Below are 26,454 nucleotides of genomic sequence, written 5' to 3' on the forward strand. Positions count from 1 at the left end.
TTTAGATAAATTTAATCAATTGTAGCTTTGTTTAAGGATATGTGCTATTAAAGCAACATGCCAACTGTGTTGAAAAAGCATAAAGTCCTTTCTGAAAAAATATAGGAATAGATATGAGGTTGTCACAAGATAAAAATCACAGCATGACACCATCAAAGGAGGCAATTATCTGCTTTGGTTTTATGATGCATTTTAAGGTCATCTGGATATGATAAAAGGTTCTACTCTGCTTTATTACTATGCCAAGAGGACCATCATCCTATAATCCTTCCTTAGGGCCATGTGATATTCCCGAATATTTTACACAGTGAACAGACAGGGGGAGAAACTGGTAGTCAATAAGAACCACACAGCTCACTTTTGCCCCAGGGTCCCCTAGCAGGGTAATCTGACCAAGGCAGATTCTTCTTTAACAACTAATGTATTCACAAATATGTATTCTATATGAGCATAATATCATCTGAAATATTTAAGGATGTTAAACTACATTTTGACACAAGGACCCCCTCTACTAGAGAGCGTCTGGAAGGTAGGGGCTGCATCTCTGTGGTTATGATGGTTAATGACCAAACAAATTAGCACGAAGTGATTGCCCAATAATATGTATAATAAATGCCACTCAGACAAACCTACTGAGGGTCTTGGGCCAAGTGGCAGGTACATGCTCTAACCAGTTGGTAATCCAGTCTTGGTTGGATCAGAAGCAGTAGAAAAAAATGCTAACACCTAACTCTTTTTATATATTTAACAGTTTTAACTCATATTTAATATAATTCCTGTATATATTCCTATATCATTTTAAACTATGAAAGGAACATCTATCGAAGTAACTTGCCGGCATTTGGCCTTAGCTCCCACCAGAGGGCGCTACGTCCAAATAGAGGCCGTTTTTTAAGACAATGGGGTCAAATGACACGGTAGCTATTTAGTTCACAGCACACTTACCACAGATAGCATGTTTCTTGATGTTTGGCTGTGAAAACAGTAATTTCTTACGGTCGACTGAGCAGATGGTACAGTAATATTTCAGTCATTTAGTCCAGTCGCCCGTAATCATGTTTAAGCCGGCTAAGATAGCTCTTTAGCTGTCATTTACGTTAGCTCAGTTGCTAACAGCTGTCATGTTCGACGTCAGCACAGAGCAGAACTCCACGCGACTGAACGTTACACACTGCTCAACGGTCGTCACCCGAAACAACCGACGTTTACTAACCAGCCGCTAGAAAACATTAACTGTATGAGGAAGTCACCTGAAGCTAAGTCTCCGCTGCTCCTAAAATGAGGAGACTGACCAAAAAGAAGGCTCTAACTCTGGTGAAGGAGCTGGACGCTTTCCCCAAAGTGCCCGAGAGCTATGTGGAATCTTCAGCCAGCGGAGGGACAGGTATACAGACACCTCAAAGCCTCAAATTATAGCTCGCCATCAATTCCTACTCACGCCCTCCCCCTACGCAAAGGGAGTATATGTTATGTCACTGTGACTTATTTTGATACTCTCTCTACTAGTGTCTCTGCTAGCATTCACTCTCATGGCTATCCTTGCCTTCCTGGAATTCTTTGTGTACAGAGACACATGGATGAAGTATGAGTATGAGGTGGACAAAGACTTCAGCAGGTAAGAGCTACACAAAGAGGGGTGTTTGTTGTGCCTCAAACCTGTGCCCGTGTTTCCTAACTGCATCTGCTCTTCTCTCACAGTAAAATGAAGATAAATATTGACATCACAGTGGCCATGAGATGCAATCGTAAGTTCAAAAATGAACAATTCTCAGCTCTAGCATAAGCACGTATTCATGTGTTTGAGAAAGGTGTTTTAACTCTTATGTATGGTGTAATGCAGACATAGGTGCTGATGTCCTGGATCTTGCAGAGACTATGGTATTTACTGACAGCTTAACATATGAACCAGTGAGTATGAGCGACTTCATTCATTAATCTGTATTATGAAGAGAGAATTATGTAAATTGTTCATTTATGCTCAGCTGATCTGTGTTGTCTTATTTTCAGGTCAACTTTGATCTCACTCCACAACAAAGATTATGGCACATGTAAGAGTATAACTTGCATTACACCTCCTAACATGTAACACCTCTTAAAGGAGAATAGTGGCATTATGTGTCGACCAGTGCAGTGTCTAGCTTCGATATAGTTTATACAGGACAATCAGCAGATTATTGGTAGCATTGCAAGTAACTCTAAAGGACACCTAATGCTGTTTGCTTACTAAACCTTAACAGTAAATAAACTTGGGAATACTGGTTTTACCTGACTAGTTGTGCACCAACAAGCAGGTTGGTGTTCTTTACATGTTGTGAATGTAGATTAAATACCTAAAATTAAAATGTTGTTTTAGCTTATTGTGTGTTTTGTCTTATTGTTTGCTTAACATTTCTGTCCTTCCCTGTCAGGACACTTCTGCACATTCAGGACCGTCTGAGGGTGGAGCACGCTCTCCAGGATGTGCTCTTCAAGGCTGCAATCAATAGACCTCCTCCTGATCCGCCTCAAAGGTACCAGTGCCCTAAAATTAGGCCCTTTTATGCTTGGTTAAAAATGTTTGTAATCACAAAGGAGTGTTCCATCTAGCATATATTGTGATAAGATATTTCGCTTAACGTCTCATTGCTCCTTTTCCCCCTCGCAGTGAGGAGGAGAAAAGTTCACTTGGTGCCTGCAGGATATATGGACATATGTATGTCAACAAGGTGGCAGGAAATTTCCACATTACTGTTGGAAAGTATGTATCTACACGTTTTTTTGTTTTTTTTAAACCCATGTTCTAATAAGACAGATTTAATAGTTTTTCATCAATCAGAACACAACACAAGAATTACACCTGTGCATGTGATAACATTGTTATAAAACTAAATCATTGTAATGGTTGAGACACAGAACAGAAACTTTTCATCCCTGCACAGGTCCATCCCACATCCAAGAGGCCACGCACATCTGTCTGCTCTCATTAGCCATGACTGTAAGTGCATTATCTTGTACTTTAATTATACTTGATATAAAAATGTAGTAGCTTTGAAACATGAGATAATGCATTCTCATGGTGATGATTATTAATATGTGTTTGGTTGTGTCGCTGTGTTTCAGCATATAACTTTTCTCACCGGATCGACCACCTTTCCTTTGGAGAAGCGATTCCCGGGATCATCAGCCCTCTGGACGGCACGGAGAAAGTCACTCCTGTTTGTACGTCTGCGTACTTTAATCTTTTTTTTAATCTTAATTTTCATTGAAGTGCAGGTCTTTGTTTTTTTATATACCATTTAAATCTTGTACAGAAAATAGACAGATGACAAACATTTGTTGTTATCTTTAGCTGACCACATGTTTCAGTACTTCATCACCATCGTGCCCACCAAACTGAACACCCACAAGATCTCTGCAGACACACATCAGTACTCTGTCACTGAGCGGGTGAGTTTAGTCTTTGAAGAAGTTTGTGTTAGTGTAGTGTGCCATGTGTCAGTATGCTGAGCATGTTTGTATTCCTCTTGTCGTCCTGCAGGAACGAGTGATAAACCACGCTATAGGCAGCCACGGAATCTCAGGGATCTTCATGAAATACGACATCAGCTCACTGATGGTCAGAGTCACCGAGCAGCACATGCCGTTCTGGCAGTTTCTTGTCAGACTCTGTGGCATCATCGGAGGCATTTTCTCTACCACAGGTACAAAAACTCTGTCTGAGAAGCACTTTGAGCTGCTAATATGCTTCATTTAGTGTCGGGTACGTGTGTAAATGACTGCACACTGCAGCTTTATCATGTCTCAGCTCTGACTTTCAGTTCTGCAGTCATAATATAGCAGCAATTTTAGATGCTTTTCTGATCACTGGGCAGCTTTTGGGGTTGTTTTAATTTATTCTTTCAGTTACAGTTGTTATATGCAGTTCAGATCAGGCATTTATCACAGTATACATTTATTTATACATTTATTGAGCATTATTTTCTTTTAGACACATTTTATTTTTGCACAGTAATGCAGCTGTGAGCCAGGATTGTTTTGAAAACTCTGTCAGTGAAAGTGTTTGACAGCTGATGCCATAATGGTAGAAAAAAATGCCTTTGGAGGACGCTATCCGCTTTTCCAGTGGGCCCTGGAAAACCTCCGCCAGACTACGTAAAACGCGTCATCAGGCGGAGGACGCACGCCTCCGATGTCATGTGTCGTTCAAAGTCGTCAGGTTTGAAATGTAGGCTGCAGACCTGAAGAGTTTTTAGACAATCCACCGGTATATTCTCGTCGTATTTCAGATTCTGTTCCTTTCAGAGGGAGGGGCGCAATGCACCCTGGGTGTTGTAGGAATGAAGAATGGGCGAAACTACAAGCTGTTTGTACAACTTTCTCCACAGCTATGGCGCCAATTTCAAATATTATTGCTTCTATGGATTACAGAGAACACCAGCTTTGACTGACAGTGGCTTTTTCCAGGGGCGAATTGCTCCTGTAACACCTGCTTAAAATGCTGGAGGTAAAGGGTCAATACATGAGCTGGATGAGTTACACTGAGTGACAGAGGTGCAGGGCTGTTAGACATCTTCTGAGTGTCTTCAGTCATGTGAACAGAGGCTTGTGTGGGCTGACCTTCACTCTTATCTAAACATTCTTGTTTGGTTGTTGCGTCCCGCGGGCCTGATGGAGGTTTGCACCAAGTTTTCAGGATCCACTGATGTTTAGAGGAAGCACGCTTTAAACTGGATTTAAACATCTTAAAAAGGGAAAAAACTTCAATAATGTGTAAAAGATATTAGTGGCAGTATTTTAGCAGTGAAACAAAAAATAGAGAATATCAAATAACCTTAATCTACGAGCACCGATAGTCTTGATTTAACGACTGCATTAAAAAATGTTTAGTAAGAAAAACCCGTATGCAGACGGCAGGTTGACCTTTAATTTCTACCTGTCACAGGGGACTTTTATTTTCCATATGTTTCTTGTATTATGTGCTGAACATCGTCTCTGACATGAAAGCAACAGCTATTTAAATGAACAACTTTAACCAATTTGTTTTCACTTCACCTAAACCCTCCTGAGCTTCAGCTTCTACAGTCAGTTGGATTTTCTTTCTCACTTGTAGGCATGCTTCACGGCGCAGTGGGCTTCTTGGTTGATTGTATTTGCTGTCGTTTCCAAATGGGAATCTACAAACGTCTGAAGGTAAGCCGCCAACAACCCTGCAGGTGCCTTTCAGTCTGAATCGAAATTTATCTCCATCATTGTGTTGCTTTTTCTCAGGGGGATCCTCAGGAGGCTCCTCAAGAGGCTCCTGTGATCGAGCAGGTGAACAGCAACACCTCGGCTCCAACAGAAAACTTCAACCAATGATGAACTCTTGACTCACCATCTCGGCCCAACTCACCACGCAGCAAGGAGATGCTGGGAAAATGTTTACAAGTTGTTTTATTACGGAAATGTGTAAATATTTGTATACTTTTTTATAGGGTATGTGTGTGAGCTTCAGACACAACTGAAGGACTTTAATCAATGCATCCATCAACGATCGGTCACTTTACCTGGAGACATGAACCAGGACGACTGAACATCATTGTTGTAGATCAGACTTCATTAAACAGATCAGAGTGTCAGAGCTCTCACGGTTCACCCCACAGACTTATCCCGGGTTATTAGAGCTTTTCTCAGGCTTATGCATTTGATTGACATCCCCCTGACTCATCTGTTTCATTTTTTTATGATTCAGTCATGATGTCTGACGTCAGAAAACGTTCAGGTTTCCTCTGCTTAACTGTGAAGACATCTTACCAGCAACAATGAATAAACCTGTGTGGGTGAGCACGGCTTTTAAATTGTTCCTCAAGTGTTCTTATTTGTAAATAACTCTCACAAAAGGCTGATCTGTTAAATAATATCTAGGGATAGACCGATTATCGGCCGGGCCGATATATTGACGCATATCGGCATCTGCCTTTTTTTTTATCCGAAGGCTGATAAGAGATCAATTTAAAACAGGGTTAATTTTGGCTCTGATGCATATGCTTAAAGGCATTTAAACAAAGTTAAGTGTTGGAGTTTGTATTATTCAAAATTTTGACGCCAATATTTTCACTTTTACTGCAAATGAATATCAGCTTCAAATATCGGTTATCGACCTCCTTGACTACTAATAATCGGTATCGGCCCTGAAAAAAACATATCGGTCTATCTCTAATAATATCCACTTTCAACTTGTTTTAGATTCATCATTTATCAGCGTGGTCTGTGGTATAGCCTCACCAGGGCTTTAACTAACAATTGTTTTCAGAATTGATTAATATGTGTTATTTTTCTTTATTAATTAATCATTTGGTCCATAGCAATTGAAAAATGCCTGAATCAGATATTTCAGTAGGTTAGGTCTTCAAATATCTTGTGTTGCCCAACCAAGAATAATTTTAAACACTGAAACACAGCAAAGCTTCACTCTGAGAGTCTCTGTACCATCTCTGCCCGGGTTAACTGTAACAATACGCTGATGCAGAATAATTGTTTTCAAGTAAAACAGTCTCTACAAAAGAATATTTTACACCATGTCAAGAGTTTATTTGACAGTATTTCAGAATATCTTTCAGTAAACAAGTTTTTTGTTTTTTAGCAAAATGTTATATATCAGTACTGTCGCATTTCATAAAAATAGTTGTTCACGTCTTTGAAACTACAGTATCAATGATACAGTAAACCATATTTGTAGGAATACAGCTGTACAAGGTGAATAGTACACAATTAACACTACACAGTTATACTTGATCTCAATGGGGATTCATGAACGTGCCATCCTTCACAGGTTCAATAAAGCAGTTTTTTGTTTTTGAATACAAAATCACTCACAGCAGGCAGGGGGGCGGCCTGGACGGAGACAGAGGGCTGGATGATAAACTCGTTCAACCTGTTCTGAACTTTGACATTTGTACAAACAGTTTCTACAGCCTACGGCATGTTCCCGAGCTCCTCGCTAAAACGTTCATCACATGAACCACAGCTGAGAAACATCCAGACCATGTTCTACTGAGAACACACCAGGGGTCAAGATCCGTCTTGAAGCTGATTGATGCTCAGTGTCTCACTTTAGTACCAGTCTACCAGCAGGCCTGTCTTTTCATGCTGCAGTCAGTCGCACTGTGTTGTGATTATTTTTTAAAAGTCGCCTGATCCTCCAAAACTCAAAAGCACTGGTGATTAATTTCTATTGAGAGCTGTCGTCTTGTTGAGAGAAATAGATATCAACATGGAGAAATGCAAGAGTGACCGGTACCTCTCGGTTCAGCAGCAGCACGCCTCGACTCTGAAGAGGATCAAAACTGTGATCAAAGTCTGGGGTTAAGATTTAGCGAGCACTGGTTCTGCCTTCGATGCTGAGAACTCGACCTGTTTTCTTTACATTAAAGACAAATAAAGCTGAAATGAGACTCATCTGAAACAAGGGTTCTCCGCTCTCCCAGGAGAGGATGTAATGCTACAGGCTACATCTGATCCCCTTTCGGCACGAGGGGACGAGGGCAATCATTGACACTGATAAGCTGAGAGTGCATCGAGATAACTGTAAATACTGCTCGGTGTTAAGTCAGAAGGAAACAGTTTGCTGATATGTGTGCGTGGTCGCTAACATCTACTTTGCATTTAGTTCCCGAAACAAGCTCTGCATTAGTTTGAGTAAGGCACTCCGCCCCACCTCATAACCATCGGCCTCCTCTTGCTCACACCGATGCCCCTCTCCCACAGTGATGTGGTACACGTAGCACAGTAAAAGGCATAGAAATGGGAAATATAGACTGGACAAAAGTCTTCAGTTGAGCATTAAATGAAAACAACACATCTTATAATTCTGCACAATGTCTGCATGTTGTGATCAAGTGGTGTACGTAACTCAGAACAGTGTTATGAGTTCTTACTAAGCCGACTGTTTTCAGTCACTCGAAAGTTCAATTTGATGGAGAAAAAACCCTTTTTGTCTCGCATGAGTACCAACCTGTCAGCTCCGCAGAGGAAGTCCTCTCTATGTTCTACCTCTGAAAGACATGTGAGTCCCTGTGTAACAACATGGTGGTTTGTATCCATGCACACGACCACTGCCTCCCGTAGCGGTCTGCGTTTGGTGACTTGCACAGTCTTTGATATGTAGTTATACACGAGGCCATGGAAATATTCATCCTAAAATACTGTCCTGGTTTTTCTCTTTTCTTTACAATGTTTCTAACTACAACACGGCCTCAAAAACACCAACAGGTCTGCTTTTGAGATAACCAAATGTACATATTTGTCACATCTTTACATTTACAGTATATGATATATTGGTAGGCATGTGAGCTCTAACATATGTTGGGTTAACCAGGCTGTCACTAGGGTCAGTGCCATGTCCTCCAGGAGTTTCAGTGTCTGCCTCCCTCTGACAGATTTGTCGTCTCACTCTTCCTGCTGCACAGAGAAAATGGAGCAAAAGTAAATCTCTTAGATGAACATATGTCTCTGTCCTGCGAGGAACCTTGTTCCATCTGAGGTTACGCTGCGCTAACTAATCTGAGCAGACACGGTCGAGCAGTTAAAGGTACATGATGAAAGCACAGCTCCACTCTGAGGCAGGCGTCACCGCTCCATCTGTGATCGCGGCACTATCTGTCGCATCAAAGGGTCCAACATGCCGACATATTGAGTTTATGTTACAAGAGCTGTGAAAGTTCCTCTGTTTTTAAGGTGGTGGGTGTAGTAATTATCTCATCAGAACAAATGGAACATAAAGAATGATCTTAGGAGTACACAGAGGAGAAAACTGGAAAGAATGAGAGGGTGAAGGAGGTTTTAGGAGCCTGACAGTGTGATCCGGCCCAGACCAGCAAGATCCAATCTACCTGCTTACTGTGGAGGTCCAGGACCTCAGGGTGCCAGGCAGTTTGTCAGACCCGGGGACGTTCCAGGGTCCAGGGGAGGCTGCTGCGCTCCTCGTATGAGGGTCCTCCAGGGTTTTAGAGGGGCAGCAAAGCCCACTGTGACCGATGGCTCGCTCATCTTCTCTGGGGAACAGACCTCTGGACACCAGCCTCTCCTGGAGGCTGACATGTCCGTCTCCACCACCTGGAGCGGCTCCATTCAAACTCACATACTGGTCCCAGGGCCAGACAGTGCTCACCGCCTGAGAGTGCAGACCCTTTCTCTCACAGCAGGGGGAGCAAGTGTCCCTCTGCCTCTCTCTTCTTTCAACAGATCTCCCCAGGACGGCTTTAGGAGGCAAAGCCCGGGCCAGTCTGTCTCCTGGTCCACAGTCAACCTCTCCAGACCCCTGAGGGGTTCCCTGCCCCCTGATGATGCACTTCTGCTGGGTGGACCAGCCACCTGTAGCCCCTCTGATGGAGCTGTGGTCTGTCAGCTGTGGAGCTTTGTCTGCCATGCACACTGTGGCCTCTAGAGGGAGCTGATGAGGGGACTCTGGGGCTGAGGCTGGATGGGATGAGAGCGATGGATTTGGGCGGGGTTCTGGGGTCACTTCCTGCAGGGCAGAGTGGGCTGTAGAAAGGGAATCCCAGGGGCCGGCACAGTCTGTCAGGGAAGAAGAAAACAGGCTCAGGTGGACTGAACTGAAAGTGGCACAAAGCGGCATGCCCATGCATAGAGAGAAACAAAGGCGCACACAGTAACAATTAAACGCTGCATCCTTCTATAAAATAAGGCAAACCTGCATGCGACCATGTCGGCCTCTATGACACGTGACTAGTCAAGATTCGTTAATGAACATACTTCTGATTGTGTGACAGACTGATCCTGAGCAGATTGATTTCACACAGTCTACTTCACAGCCATCTTCAGGGTGATAATAGATCATCCGGAGGGTCACTTCTAACCATATTGCTCTCTAACTACGACACACACAAGCACACGCACACATGGCTGCTCTTTTCCCATGCGTAAACTCACGATCGTGCACACACGCATGCTTACCAAGAGCACAGCTACACTGCACAGATATTAATCACCAGTATGAAGAGAGACATGCAGTTTTTTTCACAAACCGTGTCTTTAGAGTGGCCCATTAGGAAGAAATAGGGGGAGCTTAGTGTGTCACCTTTCATGCACATGGAGAGGTTGGAAGGTACCATTCCTGAGGGAAGGCAAGTAAAAAGCCTATACCGATCATTAGAATTAGAGCAGAAGGGGGAAAGCACTGAAAAAGCAGGTTGTTATTCTTCACATATAGACAAGTTGTATTTCAGACAGAACAGAAGATGTAGAGTGAGGAGTAAAAATGCAGACGGATATTAATGCATGTTAAAATGCTAAAAGATAAAAGGCTTAGCAGGGAACAAAGGTTACAGTTACAGTAACAATGAATCTCAGGTTTGAAAGTGATAAAGAGATCATGTCAGAGACAAAAGAAGCGAGCACATTTAGAGACTTTACTTTGAGCCTTCCTGGAAAAACCCACCATATTCTGGCACCTGTCCCGTGCCTCGCTTTAGCAGCAGCCTGACCCGCCGGCCTCCCGCCTTGATGAGTTCGATGGCGCGGGCATGAGTCATGTCCCGAGTGCTGTCTCCGTTAATCTCTATGATCTGATCCCCTACCTGCAGGAGACACACACAGGACAGGGTCGATTTCTGTCAGCCTCTGTTTATCCACGCAAAGTTGACTTCTCTACACATCCAGTGAGAAGCTGGAGCAACGAGGGAATAAGTGCCATTAAGTGCCTTGTTCAAGTGCACCTTAACAGGAGTCGATGCTGAAAAGGGGGTTACCCAGTCAATGTTTCACACGCACTTATAAATACTCACTCTCTGCTTTCCTAAACTAGAAGCTAAATCTGCCCCATGATCTCTCAACAACCTCTCTCTGACAGTCGCTCCAGTCGTCTCCTTCAAAGCCTTTTAACTGTGTTATAGTTTTCATGATCTCATTCATGTCATCTCACCCTCATCCTTCCGTTACGTATGGCAGGACCGTCCTCGGCGAGCCGCAACACAAACAGGTCCATCTTGTACTCTCTGCCGCCGCGGATACTGAAGCCGAAACCCTTCGCACTTTTCTCCAGCTCCACCGTGAAGTAATCATAGTCCTGTGGGGGAAATGTAGACAACTTTTAAATGCACCATATCCACCAACGATTTAGAACAAAAAGGCCAAAACACCATCTACACAATCTGAACCGGCCGTTCTTGGTCGAGCTGTACCTGTGGTCTGAAGTCAGCAGGGATCCCCAGAGGGAACTGTGCAGCTGCAGGATGCTGCCTGAAGTCCAGCAGACCAGGAGGGTGTCTGTAGTCCAGCGTCGGGGGCTGCCGGTAATCAGTGACCGGTGGGTGACGATAGTCTACTGGAGGTTGCCTGTAATCAGTGAACGGAGGATGGCGGAAGTCAGGTTTGACGTCCTGTCTGGCTTTGACCTCTGACCTGTGAGGAATCATTGGAGAGGCTTATTCCATGATGGAGAGAGCATTGTAAAAAGCATTAAAGGAGGAGGGGTCCTACTGCATCACGTTTCCACATGTCTTCTCTTGTGACAGTGGACAGTGTCCCTGAAGTACGATTTGAGCTGAGTTAGTCGTTAGAATAAAGAGTGTAAAAATGAGTGTGTAGCACAGAAAGGATGGAGACTTTTCTGTAGTACAATGGGCATAAATCCTACGACAGTCTGAGACTCACTTGCACACACTCACTCATTCGTAGTTTTGACAAGGAAAGGGGCTGATCGCTCTGTTCCTGCATTATAGAGGAGATACCTTTAGGTAAATTATTCACTGACACTGTAGGAGCTAAGTGGTGTTACGCAAGAAAGCAGGAACCAGTCTGGGAGGAGGGTCTGACTGGGACGAAAGCTGTCAATGTACTGGCCTGCAGGGAGAGAATGGCACACCCTTATCCTCACACAAAGTTCTATATCTGTCACCTTTGATAAACGCTGCTCCATCTTCTTCCCGTCTCTCTCCGCGCAGCCACAAAGTCACACAACACTCCAGGAATGTTACAAAACGCTGCTGCTGAATCCAAACAAGAAACCGTGCCGCCTTACCTGCCATCATGGAGGTAGAGCTGCGGAGGGAGGCCGGAGGGCTGGGTGACCGGGCTATGCTGGCTTCCAGCTGCTGCAGACTGGGAGGCTGCTGGTGCAGGAGGGCCAGTCGCTGTTTGGCTCATCTGGGCTGGTATCTGGCCGGGCTGAGCAGGCGTTTGACCTGTCTGAGTGACCGTTTGGCCGGGCTGGGGGCCTCCTTGGCCAGGCTGCGCTACAGGGCTGGGCTGGGTCTGGGGGCTGTGTTTCTGGGTCATGGGGCTCTGCTTCTCTGAGCTGGGGCCAGAATGAGACCCTGCGACGGACAGAAAGAGAGAGAACATATTACCTGTCTGGAAAATGTTCATCTCCAGAGAGAGAAAAAAAACAAGACTGCAGCTCTGTTCTGTTCCCGACATGTATTTGACAACACGTCTGGATTATCTGCTATAAAACTTGAAGCGATGTTATAATGGTTATAATTAGAAGACTCTAAAAGATCTGTCTGAAAGCATAATGCCTTTTGTGTGCGACGCTTTCCTCTGTCTACAAAACTCGCATAAAAACAGGCAGCACTTACCCTCCTCTGGGATGATGTGCAGGGTGACCGTTAGCCCAGCATCTTTAATGAGCTTGACAATATCTGCGTGCGGCATGCTGATGATGGACTGTCCGTTCACAGCCAGGATCCTGTCGCCCACCTTCAGCTTCCCACAGCGGTCCGCGGGGCTGCCCTCGATGATTCGTCCTATTTTATGAGGCACAGCTGGAAACAGGCAATAACAAGGTGGCTGTCAAAGGCAATTCTGAAGAAGGATGTCAAAACAGAACTAACAAAACCAAGTAAAGACAGAATAACATTTAGAATTGTTGTACAACATGAGCCCGCCTTGGGAGGAAACAGTGCAGCCCCCTTTTAAAATCGCTGCACAGAAATTCATGCAACTTTCAATTCTTTACGATAGCACCCAAACAAAATGGTTCGTTTTGAGCTGACATGAAGTTTGACAAACACTTCTTAAAATGTATGTGAATGTTTTTTCAATTAAAGAAGATGTTCCCAAAAGCAGCATTGGGCCTTTGTGGAGATAAAAGTCGTATAAACATTTTCAGGCTGCGATCACACCACACTGAGTCAAGAATCAAACTTCTCTGCAAAGGAAACAACTTCCATTCAGGTTTTAAAGACTCCTTAAATTCTCCTTCTGTATGAAAGTAAGACCAAAATAAATAAAAACCTAAAAAACAAGTCAATTTCAGTATGACCCGAGCTGATGAAAGTTCTCAAACTACTGGATCAAACAAGAAAGAACAATCAGTATATTAATTGTTTGGGGACTTGAAGCCCACTGGTTATCAGGAAAGCAGATTTAATAGACATTTAACCTCTGACTGTGGACATGGAGCACCAGCACGACTGGCAGAATGTGGTGAAAAATGTGATTTCTTATAGATACATCTAAAATTATTATTAAAATTGTACTTAAACTAAAAACAGAAGCAACAACTCATAAACAATCACCACAGGACAGAGCCTTGCTCATCAGGATTCACAAATTACAGACAACCTTCAGGGCTCGAGACAGAAGCAACTCACTGATGACGGCGGCGTTTTCTGGTCTGTTCAGGGAGCTGATGATGACGAAGCCGAAGCCTTCGTTCTCCTTGCGGTGAATTACCACATCACTGGTTTGCAGGGCGGCTCCCTCTGGAGGAGAGGTGGCAGTGGGGATGGCGAGCGCCGCAGGGCCTGAAGCAGAGGCTGCGTCGCTACGTGGAGAGCTGTGTTGTGTCGACACAGAGCCAGGGCTGCGGCCGTTCACAGGACACAGTTCACCTGGAGGAGGGGGAACATGGGAGGAGATGTGGTGAATGAAAACAGGGTGACCGATTGACTGTCAGAGGCTTTTCTTTCTATAAAAGCTTGTCAATGTAAAGAGGCTTAAAACAGTCAAACGTGTCGCTCGCTGTGAAACTGCATGCTTTTAATCGCCTTGTCTGACCCGGTGTCAGCGGATACATGCATTAAAAATAACAACATAACAGTCAATCTTCTCGCTGATGGTCTCCTCGGCTTTTGTAGCATCAGTATTAATTTTAGTCTTTTCATAACCAGTTAAAAACTCCTCACAGGAGCTTTAAGAACATTTGCAGCCTGTATTATATGCAACAGTGCCTCTCTGGCTCCGGCAGGGATTCTCTGTCAAAGACAAATTTAGCTCGTCTGTTTGCACTCTTGTGTATGTATATGCCTTTTAAATTGCACTGCATTTCATCACAGACCACAGAGCCTGCTGCAGTGCTTTTAATGAGCAAAGCATGAATCAACAAAAAACAGAAATTTGTTCCTCTCACTATTTGTAACGGAGAGTCTCTTAATGCAAACAGGCAATCTTTTTAAGTGTTTAAGTGACTCCGAAGCGTACTGGACGGTCACTGAACTCCTCCTGCATGTCAACCATGTTTTTGTTTATTCTAATGTGTGTGTTTGTTATTTAAGGTTCTCCTGCAAACCCAGTCGGCCTCTCAGGAAGTCCTACTGAGGTAGCTGTCTCTTGGGATGGATGTATGCGTGATCTCCTATCACAGAAAAGATGCGTGGGTGAGAAGAAGCTGGTCTTGCACACAGATTGTGTCTTTAGTTTGATGCCAGTGAAGTGTGCAGCATGTTCCCCAGTGTTTAGTAAAGTGTGAAACAAACAAACAAACAAACAATACAAAAAAAGAACTAGTTAATAAGCCACGTCCTCACCAGGCATTTGCACTCTCCTTCTCACTGTCAAGCTGACTTGACCGTTGCGAGCAGCAGCGTGCATCAAGTCTATTACGTATTTGTGCGGTTTCCCAGCAACCACATTTTTATCCACAGAAATGAGCTCGTCTCCGGGTCGAAGCCGCCCATCGCGCTCAGCGGGAGTGTTCTCTATTATGGCGCCGATAACAATCTGTTCAAAGACAATCAATATTAGCAGCATAGATGAGGGTGGAGAGGATGGAAGGGCTTTACCCAGACTGTAAGCTGGTTTTGGGTCTTGGTAACTTTTTTTTCACCTTCTAAATATTCTGCTGCCAAATTCTCTCAGTATCACAGTTTGCATGCTGTTTGACACATGGACAGGTTAGCAAGGCGTTACTTCAGTATGGGAGGTACTGAGCAGTTAGAGCGTCAGGGCAGTGTGAGAAAGCCAAGGTGTGCTTGTATACAAGTGTGTGTTTGTGTGTGTGTGGAGGGGTATGTTTGTTGAATGTGTGCGACTGGATGAAGTGTGAGCTGAGGTTAAGTGCAGGTCAGACAAGCTTGCTGTGTATGAGGTTAAATATGTGTGTGGTCCAGCCCGTCCCATACGAGCCTTGTCACGGGCGTCCGGACTCACAGCCTGCACGGCCTCGTCTCCCCCCAGGATGCGGAAGCCAAACCCGGTCTTCTCCCTCAGCAGATGCACCTCCACCTCTTCATACTCTGGACCTGAGACACAGATGTAGACATCATAGGACGACTCTTTTCTTGATTTCAGATCACCCTGAAATGAGAAATTTAAAGCAACGTAATCCTCCATCTCTGATGATCTCACTCACGTCGGCTCTCGTAGATGGCCCTCGACTTCTCATAAAGGTCGTAGGGGTCGGGTTTGTTGAGATCGAAGCCTTCGGTGGAGTCCGGCACAGAAGTGCGGTGCTGGGGCTGGTTTGGGAAAGGTGTGCCAGGTGGCAAAACCGGGCCAGACAGGTTTGCCTGAGGGCTGCCGTGTGGGTCCCACTGGTCAGGCAACTAACAAGTAAAACACCAAACAGATTTTAAGCTTCTATTTGGCTATTTCCTGACCTGTGATTTCACTTTGCCTGTATATGTCTGTTATTTTGGTGTCCAAGGTGTACAGGTAGGAGGAGAGACACAACAAGTGGGCAGTTCATTCAATTGAGGCACTGCAAAGTGAGTTGTTGGTATTTTGGTTTGAGACTCTGCTTAGGCTTTCATGTTTCAGAACCACGTCGACTTCTGGCGTCAACCTGCAGCCAATGTGAACAAACAAACGCTGAAGCAAATGTGCAGCAATGAAGGAAAAAGCTCAGATAAATAAGATAAAAATGAAAGATTGATTTTAACCCAACCAGTAGTTTAACCTGCATTAAAACATGAGGTTCTTCATGCAGACATCTGAACGCAGCAGCACTGACATCTTGATTAATCTGCATCCTGCAGTTAAACGCAGCTGTACAGCGTGTTAAACTTTAAATCACCAGCAAACGTCACCAGGCAGCTACAAAATAACCACATACGTCTGCACGCGCATCAGAGGGCCGGCTATAACTCAGTATGCTGCCTGTTTGTGAGAGAAACATCAGATTAACAGAGATCATTAATCCTCTGCGTCAAAGCGACTTTCCAAATGAAAAACATTCAAAATGATTTCCTTAGAAATGTCTCTCCAATTTTCAAGCTGTCGTCTTCACGTGTCACTCGGATTGGCTCTTCTGTTTCTGGGCTTTAGGAACAGTGATGTGACTGGATGATGATGATGTAGCATTAATCACCACACCTTCTGATATAATTCAAGTGCTTTGAAGATGCAAACACTGTCCATGTGCCCACAATCCACTGGTTTGCACTCGTTACTCTGACGCCTTAAAAAAGAGGTCACACAGTGTTGTTTAGAGTTCAGTCTGATTTAATATATATTCTGAAACTGCACGCTGCCTGTGAATGTTTTTCTTTTTAAATATTTGGTTGACTCTAAAAGAAGAAACACATGAAAAACAATCTGTGTGTCTGATATGTTATTCCACAATAACCTAAATCTTCCTCCTCTCTTTAAAAAACAATAATCTATAAATATAACATAATTACAATATAATATGTAATATAATATAAATCATTTTCATTTCAAATGTTTAACTACCGGACAGTTTTTTCCTTGTTCACTGAAGTCCACTCTTACACATGTACGCCGCAGGCTTCAAGTTTCCTCATCACTGTTTTGTAAACTAAATTATTGGACTAAAAATGACTTCTAAGTATTTTAAGGGTTTAAAGTCGAGCTGAAACAGCATTTCGAGAGTATCTTGCTTCCGTATCGTGACATATTTCCGAGTGAAACAGGACGTGCAGGCGGGACATATCATAAGAGGGATTTGATTTGATCGTTGAGAAGTGGGCGTAGACAGACGTTCTCCACAGCGCAGAGCTAGCTAACTGACCGAGCGTTCTTGGTGCTCTGCGGCTTTAAATTTTTTTTTACAGGAAGAAAAAATGATCGAATTTTGATAGAAGAAAAATGGATTTTCTGTTTTTTTTTGTCCTATATTGTCAAATAGATGCACAATATTACCGGGGATGTGATCTAAAAAGATTAAAATGACATTTTTCATTTCACCTCGACTTTAAGGGATGAACACATGAAACACAGTCACAACATAAAGTCACTCTGCACAGTGGAGCTAAAACATCCAAGTGAAGTTTGGGACTTATGTTTAATACAGGCGTGTCAGACCTCTGTGACTGCTTAAGTTTCAACATGTAATTATTGGATGAATACTTGGAGCAGACTTCCTGTTGATGACTGATTGCTTTTATTATCTAAGGAAAGGGATTGTGTGTGAAAACAAAAAAAGTAACACTGAAAGAAACATATGCAATAAAAACAAGTCACAGACGTAGTTCACAAATGACAGACCCACAATGCTGGCAACAGCTTATGTGTTACTACACCACGCAGGCTGGAGTAAACAACACGGCAACAAACAGCAGATATACTGTACGGCCCTGACCTGCAGCACTCATCCAAATGTAAGATATAAGAACTTATATTACTGTGAGGAAGAAAACAGCACACAATAATGATATGAAGCAGCTGCTGTTGTGTCTATAAGACTACTTACCATTCAATGTGCAAACTAGAATTGGCAGAAAAGCCTGGACAAGGCAGTAAACAAATTATCGCCTAGCAGAAACTCTGCAGATAAAGGCTTCATGTTTACAGCCATTAAGCATCTCTATGGACGCTGTTTTCAAATGTCACTGAAATGAAGGCCGTGAAGTGAAATCGACATGTGCAGAAACACCAGAGAATAATGTTGAGAAACATGTTAATTATAATTACAAGCTTAGTTTACAATAAAGACAAACAGTGATTTGACCAAGCGTCCATGTGATACTAAACAGACATCAATATTCACACTTTGAACTAGAAGGAGATGAGATTCATCCTGTCTGATTCTGAATAAATATCATGAGTGAGTGCTGATTGTACAAGCAGCAGCAGGTGCAGTTAAAGTATAAATCTAAAGAGCTCTTCCCCAGCTGGTGAGGGGTGACATCAGATGTGAACGAACCAATGAGCAGGTCAGGACACGCTGGCTCATTTCACAATAAAGCAAAGCCGAGCCACGGTGACAAACTCTGATCCTGCACACTTTTGTCTTACCTCTCCGCTTCAACAAACAAATCTGCACACTTTACCCCCCGCCTGTCTGTTTTTTTTACCCAGTCAAACACACAAGCAGAGACACAGTGGGATTCAATCAGCGTACCTGTTTGGAGGCTTTCCATGGAGAGATGTGACCTGAGAGGAAAGAAGAAAAAAACACAGTTAGCTGAGAATCTGTCACAAAATACAGACAATTACAACCACACAGGCAAAACAACTATAAGTGAAGCTCTGTGCAAAGGTTCCTGTAAATGAGTTACTGTAACAAGTATTAAATCATTTACTCTTAACATGTGAAAAACTCTCAGAGTGCTGATTTCATATTCCTCAGTTTTGACTTTGTTTGTGTAACTCTTCCTAAACGAGTTTGGTTGTTGCATTTGTTTTCAACATAATTACATCATTAGCTGCAGGCAAAAGCACAGACCCCCTCCCCCAATACTCTCTCTCTCTCACACACACACACACACACACACACACACACACAGTTTTCTCTGTAAGTCATATATTATCTTCATGTAGGAAGCAGGGAGCACTCTACATCACAACAACAGTCTCATCAACAGAGCTCCCCTGTGACTCCACTGAATCAAAGACACGCAACACATTTCTGCTGCTGAGACCCAAATACATACATTTAACATGGTGGGATAACGTGCAGGGGCTGAATGGCCTGAACATGCAGCTCTAATCTTTACACATGTGTATAGAAACATAAAAACACACTCATCAAGCACAGTCGACTCCAGCAGCATCGATGATGAATCCTTGAACAGACGGGGGCGCTTGTAAAATATTCTTTTGAGAATCCCGATACATTAAATATTTATTCAGTTTATAAGATTCCCTGAGAAATGTCAAAGAGCACTGGGTGGATGATATTTATGGAGCTTCTCTCATACCATGTGTTTTCAGGCCAGAGCACTTAAGCAGCGGAGCAGAAAAGCAAATCTCTCTTTCAAAATCAGCGAACGAGGGAGGCTGTTTCAGGAATAGGAAACACAATCAATCACTTCCAGTCCATGTGCATAACAAACAAAAATTCAAATTCTCTTCTGCCTTTCCTCACACTTTTATCTTTTATTTTCCCACATTGTTTACATCCAGCACTCTCCATCATTTGGTCAATTATAGCCTCATTTCTGCATGGAAATCTTTTCCATTTTGAAAATGAATGTTCTCCGTCCCTGCTGTGTCTGTGAGCGAGGAGGATGACACCAAAAGATGAAAAAAAAAGAGAAATAAAAACCCCTCCTTCCATGGATGCCATAAACATGAAGGGAGGTTTGAGGAGAGCTGTCTGTGGTGCTGAAATGATTCAGCACAGCGGCAGCAGAGGGAGGGCTCTGTGGGAGGTTGGGACTAATAACCAGGTTCTGCAGGGAATACGAGCCTTTAGGGAAGCCTTTGAGGAATATTAAAAACTCACTCTGAGGAAACTTTCTTTTATGATCACTGAAGGAAACGAGTCGGAACTACAAGGAAATTGTCCACTCATATTAAAGAGAAGCCTCATATTCACAGATGCACTTAAGCTTGATTTAAATGCTAATACAATTCATCTGCAAATGTGCCGGATGTGTGGCGGATGAATGCTGATGAATTACAAATGAGCGACTAGAGAGGCTCTCCAACGAGTCAGCGGTCAGCCAGTCTGGCAGACCGGCCTCTCAGACTAGCCCGCTGAGTTCTGGATGGCCTTCAGATCAGCCTGATTGGCTTGTGTGGCCTGACACGCTTTTCTCCACAGCCATGGTCTGCATGCTCATTGGTGGAGCAAAATGTCTCTAGTCTGTGGTTGGCTCCGCTTCAAACCGGGATGTCAGGGGACGGAGCTGTGAACACGACCAGAACTCAGTGGAGCTGGCAGAGAGCCCACACTACCGCAGTCAGACACACACACACACACACACACACACACACAGACACAATCACACATGCAGGGGAAGCCTAACACCATGTCTGCGATACACAAAGAACCGATGCTCTCAGTCGCACATCTGAAATCATGTGTGGAAGCTAAATTCCTGAACCAGATTCCTACTTTGGTGGACACAAACATGCTTTAACATTCCTGACATTTCACACAACTGAGTCACAGTAAAGGACCTTGTCCTCTCTTTCACCCTGCACAGAGGAGAGACACACACACACACACACACACACACACACACACACACACACACACACACACAGAGGGTCCGGGTGTGTCAGGCTGATATTCCCTGTGGGGCTGTTGTCTTGAGTTGTTTGATAGAAACTGGTGAGGGTGAAGGACCAGATGCATCATGGGGGGAAGGGAGGTCATTTGCATTTAGCTCTGCATTTAAAATGATCTCTATTTTAAGTTGTGTGTATGTGTGCTAATCCAAATACACGTCTGTGTATGTGTGATGATACAGAGATGTGTTAAGCAGTCTCATTTGTATATTGAGTTTCAGCATCATTTTAAATGGGGCCTCTGACAGTGAAACGTGAGTGTGTCTTTACAAAGGTTAACCACCAGGTGGCAGATGTCGGCTCTGCATGGTCATAAGACGCTCGTCTGCTCAGCACCACAGCATTTTATCTCAGCTGCTCACGTACACATCTATGCATGGTGACGTGCAGTCACATACACACTGTCCAGAATCCTGCTGAAAACACCTGAATCACTGCTGCACATCACAGATAACACTGAATTTATTGTCTAACGTAATCAAATGAGTGTAATTCACTGAACAACATACAGTTCATGATCAATTCATTAGGACCATGCAACAGCTCTTCAATATCTCTCCAATAGTCGTCAGTAATGGACTGTAAGACTGTAAGCAGGTCTGGTTAAAAATCTGCAGACCTCCCAGCAGCACTAACATTACACAGTCTGCAGTCTGTGATTGCTTTTCAGGTCTGCAATAATAATTCTTGTCACACCTCAATTAATTAAACCTGAAACGCAGAAGATACTGATTGTTTTCCCCTCTTATTAAAACAATCCAAGAAAAAAAGAGAGCGTATCTATAATTCTTCTTTATTGTTCAGTTATCGTCTCAGAAACAATGCAAATTAACTCTCCACTCCGGGCAATTTATCACCAGAGAGACTGCAGACCTAACGACTATATGAGCTTAAAAATGTGAACTGCAAAGCTGCTGTATGACAGTTCGTCTTCTATCCAGGCTTTTAAACAAAGCTGTACACTTAATACTGGAGCTGGGCGATAAATCAATTTTAACACTAATCGAATTTATGCTTTAAGAAGATTTTAAAAAATGAAAAATCGACTTTCACTTAACTCGGGTGCACACGGCAGAGCACTGCCACAGCTCTGCAGAGCCTCTGAGCTCACGTAGTTCATAGTAACGTGTCCCTCAAGAGCTTACTTCAGACACAGGCAAAATGTCAACATGGGGGCATGCGCTGATAAAAGGGACGAGTTCGTCGAGAACTACCTCCTCGGTTGTTTGGAAGTGGTTCTGGTTTGCAGCGTTCGACAGCGAGGAAAAAAATTCCCCGCTGTAAAGTGTCGAAAGTCAGCGCCGACTAAAAGCAGCAGCACAACTAACTTATTTCAACGTCTCAAACTGAAGCATGCAGCCAAGTATGAGAATTGTTTGGTGCTACGAGCACAAGACGGCTGCAGTCCTGAAACACCTGCTATGAAGCAGGTAACATTAGCGGCATCATTCTCCTATCGTTTCCCACAGGACAAGAAGGGGCCGGCACAGAGGGGGTGGGGGGGAATTGTAACATGTCTCAAACCAGACGCAGTAAACAGGCTGGTGTTCCTTACCAAAAACTTGTAAATGAAAAGAAACTTTTGAAGACATAACAAGCAGAACCTCATTTACGTTTTTGTTATTTAGCATGCAAATAACATTTTGTTTTTGGATATGATCATTTATTTCAAAAGGCACATTTCATATTTTAAAAGGAAGTGAAGTTTGGTGAAAGTCTGTGCTTATGATGATTTATATATATATATATATATATATATATATATATATATATATATATATATATATATATATATATAATGTAAATATGTTTAATTTTGTTTGCAAAAGTGTTTTTTCCTTCAGGGATACATACATTGTTTTTAAGTGTCTCCTTTTTATTCATCATTTGATTTTGAGGTCATATTGGTCAGCCCTGCTTAATACATGTGGGTGAGTGTGCATATCTGTCTGTTGCCCAGGGGCTCAAGGGTACAGAATCTGTGCAAAAGCAGATGTCAAACAAATACAATTTTCACTGTGCAATTTAATTTCCTCACGAGTGGCCAATCTTTGACGTGGCCCTGCTCCATGTCAGTCTTCCACACTCTGAGGTCATGTGATCAAATCCTTCTTTCACTTCAGGAGGAGTGAATGTGTGCAAAGACTTAAATGAATCCTGTCTCAACACACAGACAGCAAAAAAAATCTGTCAAAATAAAGGTACATTTATGGTTGGGGAGGAAACATTGTGCTACTGTGAAGAAAACATAGTTTTCCAGACGGACACTCAGTCATGATTGGAGTTTTAAATTCTTTCAGCTTCTGACTTGCTTTATCTTAAACATTGTCTTGTCTTATATCCCCCCTGGTGGTTCTTCAGTCTGTTACAGTGGAAACATGGATCACAGTTCGGTGATGAAGCCACATTTGTGAAACACTGACAACACATGGTGTGACACACTCAACACTTACTATGACATCTGCTCACACTGTTTGTGATCTTAAATATATCTGCGCTCTCTCTGTGTGTGAGTCAGCGCATATGAATCACATTAAAGTAAATATTGTTTCATTTATATATTTTGTAGTTTGTTTCTCTGGTGATTAAAGTTTCCTCTGTTTGCTCCTAAAATTTCCCCAGGGGCACATTAGAGTTTCCTTTTTTTCAACCAACCTGATGAAGGTACTGGTTTGTAAAATAATCCTGTATTGTTACACTTTGAGTAGTATGAGATGTACAGAGTTTTGCACCAGGCAAAATTATTCTTCTCGCCTTTTAAGTATTTAATATTCCAAAAATAAAATCACCTCTAGAGACTTGAATAAAATCCAAACAGGCTCACTGTGATTTGAAAGTGTTTCAAAAATAGAACAGGTCTCAAAATGATCATAATCAAATCTCTTTAGCTCTTCCAGCTCTCACTGTCAACTCTACTTGACTCCTCTCTTGCAAAGCTGCAGCTGGGACTGAAGATGCACAGTAACATGGTATTTGTGCGTCTGAATCAGAAGCAAACTCACACATAGCTGGGCAGTTGCTCTCGCACTGGACCCTCTCTGTATTCTTGTTTAACTTATTTTGGTCTCTAAAACAAAAGCAACTTTTGATTCTAAAATACTACAATGATTCTTGTCAATTCTGCTGGCATGAATGGAAACAAGGACAATAAGTTGGTATTAAAGAGCTGAACATTTCTGACCTCGACTAGAAAACGTTATTGTCATTAAAGTATAATACAAATATAAACTTTAATTTGATGTCAATCTCTACTATATCTAGTTTAAATATGTATAATAAACATAATACAGTCTGTCTCTCACCTGTCGCTCCTCTCTGTATGAGGAGTGTGGCCTCGGCTCCCACAGGACACTCTTTGAGCATCTCCACCACTCGCCCATGTCCGGCTGCAGCCACCGGCTGCTGGTTCACCTCCAGGATCAGGTCTCCTTCTATCAGCCCCGACGCTCCCTGTGAGCCCGGCTCCAGCACCTGCACCACCACACGCAAACATCACCACCGTCACATAATTTAGCTGTGATTTGATGATGTGGTGTTTTCTTATCTCATGTAGACAGAACTTTTCTATTCATCATAATTAACACACTTGAGATTTAAAACCTGCACGTCTTTATATTAAATCTTCTTCCTGTCATCTATTGTTCTGAAAGTGTCTAACAAAAATCAGCCAGCGGGGTGTAATCAGTTCAGCTGCTTCGAAAACCACTTCAGGAAGTTTCTCGTGTTTAAAGGTTAACAGGGAACAGCCAATTGAGTGCACCTTTTTTTTTTAAAAACAATGGATATAAAAATCCACTGGGGGCAGCTGCAGTCACTTTATTCTACAGGCTGATTTAAGAATCTGTGTAAAGAAAAATTAATGTTGAAAGCTGAACATGAAACAAGGACAGATGTTTAGTTTTCTGTCGTGCAGATGTTTTGCTGCACCAATACAACAGGGATGATACAATAACATCTGTCACATCAGAACTCATCTTCTGCAATTTATCCATTCATTACAGGCAGGCTCCCGAGTTAGCAGGGAGGCATTTCTTATTCTGCTGTTTCTTTAGGACTCTATATTCTTCTCTTATTTCTATACACTTAGTAGATAGAAAATGCATCACTGTTGTTATCAGTGTAATGTATTTCTATTAAAAAGGGTTGAGCAAATTACTGACTCTTCATGTGACTGAGATTAAACCTCCTGAAATAAATACAGAAAACTACAAGCTAACTTTAAACCATGCCTGAACCCTCTCATTCATCACTGCTGGACTATTTATGGTCAGCTCAGTGAATGATGAAATGCAAAGATTACCATCATCACCTGTTTTACTCGCTGACCAGTGGGACTGTCTGCGATGGTGAACCCGAACCCCTCCGATCCTTTCACCATAGTAACCGTCAGAAGCTCTGCCGCTTGTGCTGTTACCCCCGCAACCCCTGCGGTCCCTGAGGAGGCCATGGACACGTTGTCGTCGTGAGGCGTGAGTGCTGATGCAGAACCAGGTGTGGTGGGCGGCAGGGAGGAGCCGTCCAGATGCGTGTCCCCGGGGTGAGAGGTCTGGGCCAGAGCTTGAGGGGGCAGCTGGGAGCTTAACGACAAATACTCCAGGTAAGGGTCATAACTGCCTCGGCCGTTCACCACCAGGGGGCGGTGCTCCAGGCCAATAGGCGTCATGGAGCTGCTCGCTGCACCGCTTGGGTCCTCGGGATCAAAGGGCAGAGGGTAGCCTCGGCAGAGCACGAGGGTGACGCTCTGACCGATCGGTACGGACTGGAAAAGCTTGACGACGTCGGCGTGTGTGGTGCCGAGCACGCAGATGTCGTTAATGTAGACGATGACATCACCTGAGGAGGAAGGAGACGGCAGCTTCAGTCACATGCACACTACAGAAAGTTACATGTTACACAGACCACATGATCCGGTCTCAGTGGTTCATGTGTAAACATACTGTGCTGCAAAAGTACAGCCTGTCACCGTCTGTTGCTATAAATCTCAGTGGTATGACAACATGCTGTAGACAGTCCTGCACACTGTCACATAGGAATAAGACATCAGCTCACTTCAACTGATCTACATGTGTTTGTGTGAAACAGAGAGGTGAGAGAGAGACAGGGTCAGTGTCTCTGTGTGCCTCTGTGAAAAAGATAATCATCTGGTGCACAATAGCATCCGCAGAGGCTCTTATTGTGAAAGTCTCAAATATGAAAAAGGTTGCTCAGTCATAGCTAGTTACAGGTTTGAGTCTTGGCTCATGCATGATGCTTTGTGATGTTGCATTATCCCCTGACTCTGGTGACTTGTGGGTAATGAAATGCCAGCGTGTAAACACTGTTTATGATGTCGTGTGCCAGAGGGGTTGTCATCATCAGGCCTGGCTGGCGGTTCCTATGCTTTCTCATTTGATCACATCCACCACTTTTATGCATGTTCACCATTCCAGGTTTGTCCATGACACTTTTCCTGAAAACCGATTATTAGAACGAGGTGAAACTACTTACAAATGCGACACTTTATACTCTGTGATCTCTGCTGTAGTTTGAACGTGCGGAAAGTTATGGATTTAAGCTTTAAAGTCACAGCCCCATGACAAATGCAGCTGCCTCAAATCCTCTATTTCACACTTCTGGAGGCACTCGCTGTCACACATGCATATACGCGCACGCTCCCGTGAGCATGTGCACGTACACAAACACATGCCGCACGTGTCACGTGCACAATCATACACAATCCCTAAGAGCAATGCCGCACAGCTCAAATAGGCCAGCTAATCTCAGGCAGGGAGTGCCTGTGTGTCACTCTGTGACCGTGTGCATGTGTGTGCGCGTGCATGTGTGTGAGCAGCT

General features: G+C 43.4%; 2 protein-coding genes across 5 annotated transcripts in view; one reads left to right on the top strand and one right to left on the bottom strand.

The window, feature by feature from the left end:
• The first annotated feature begins 929 nt into the window (after window positions 1-929).
• On the top strand, window positions 930-5,816 carry LOC138612989 (endoplasmic reticulum-Golgi intermediate compartment protein 2-like). Its single transcript, XM_069686542.1, has 13 exons — window positions 930-1,384; window positions 1,507-1,615; window positions 1,699-1,745; window positions 1,841-1,908; window positions 2,008-2,048; window positions 2,409-2,510; window positions 2,645-2,737; window positions 2,919-2,974; window positions 3,100-3,198; window positions 3,329-3,426; window positions 3,518-3,680; window positions 5,090-5,169; window positions 5,248-5,816. Exons 1-13 carry the CDS (start codon window positions 1,279-1,281, stop codon window positions 5,335-5,337), a joined length of 1,152 nt encoding a protein of 383 aa, XP_069542643.1. The 5' UTR covers window positions 930-1,278; the 3' UTR covers window positions 5,338-5,816.
• A 721-nt stretch (window positions 5,817-6,537) lies between these two features.
• magi2b (membrane associated guanylate kinase, WW and PDZ domain containing 2b) overlaps window positions 6,538-26,454 on the bottom strand; it is a 79,504-nt gene continuing 59,587 nt past the window's right edge. For 2 of the 4 annotated variants that reach the window (XM_069686532.1, XM_069686533.1), the window contains 13 exons: window positions 24,932-25,455; window positions 23,925-24,093; window positions 18,506-18,537; window positions 15,554-15,746; window positions 15,352-15,443; window positions 14,730-14,922; window positions 13,575-13,814; window positions 12,558-12,743; window positions 11,999-12,293; window positions 11,160-11,379; window positions 10,901-11,044; window positions 10,418-10,556; window positions 6,538-9,534 (listed from right to left, as the gene is read on the bottom strand). In XM_069686532.1, coding sequence (XP_069542633.1) covers window positions 8,846-9,534; window positions 10,418-10,556; window positions 10,901-11,044; window positions 11,160-11,379; window positions 11,999-12,293; window positions 12,558-12,743; window positions 13,575-13,814; window positions 14,730-14,922; window positions 15,352-15,443; window positions 15,554-15,746; window positions 18,506-18,537; window positions 23,925-24,093; window positions 24,932-25,455 — 3,116 coding nt within the window. In that variant the 3' untranslated portion in view covers window positions 6,538-8,845. Of the gene's footprint in view, window positions 9,535-10,004; window positions 10,117-10,417; window positions 10,557-10,900; window positions 11,045-11,159; window positions 11,380-11,998; window positions 12,294-12,557; window positions 12,744-13,574; window positions 13,815-14,729; window positions 14,923-15,351; window positions 15,444-15,553; window positions 15,747-18,505; window positions 18,538-23,924; window positions 24,094-24,931; window positions 25,456-26,454 lie in introns of all 4 variants that reach the window. The other 2 variants (XM_069686534.1, XR_011309718.1) reach the window with 2 other exon arrangements.

The sequence above is a fragment of the Semicossyphus pulcher genome, unplaced genomic scaffold (assembly GCF_022749685.1).
Source record: "Semicossyphus pulcher isolate SPU_LCO1_2020_fin unplaced genomic scaffold, fSemPul1.0.p SCAF_8, whole genome shotgun sequence".
Lineage (NCBI taxonomy): Eukaryota > Metazoa > Chordata > Actinopteri > Labriformes > Labridae > Semicossyphus > Semicossyphus pulcher.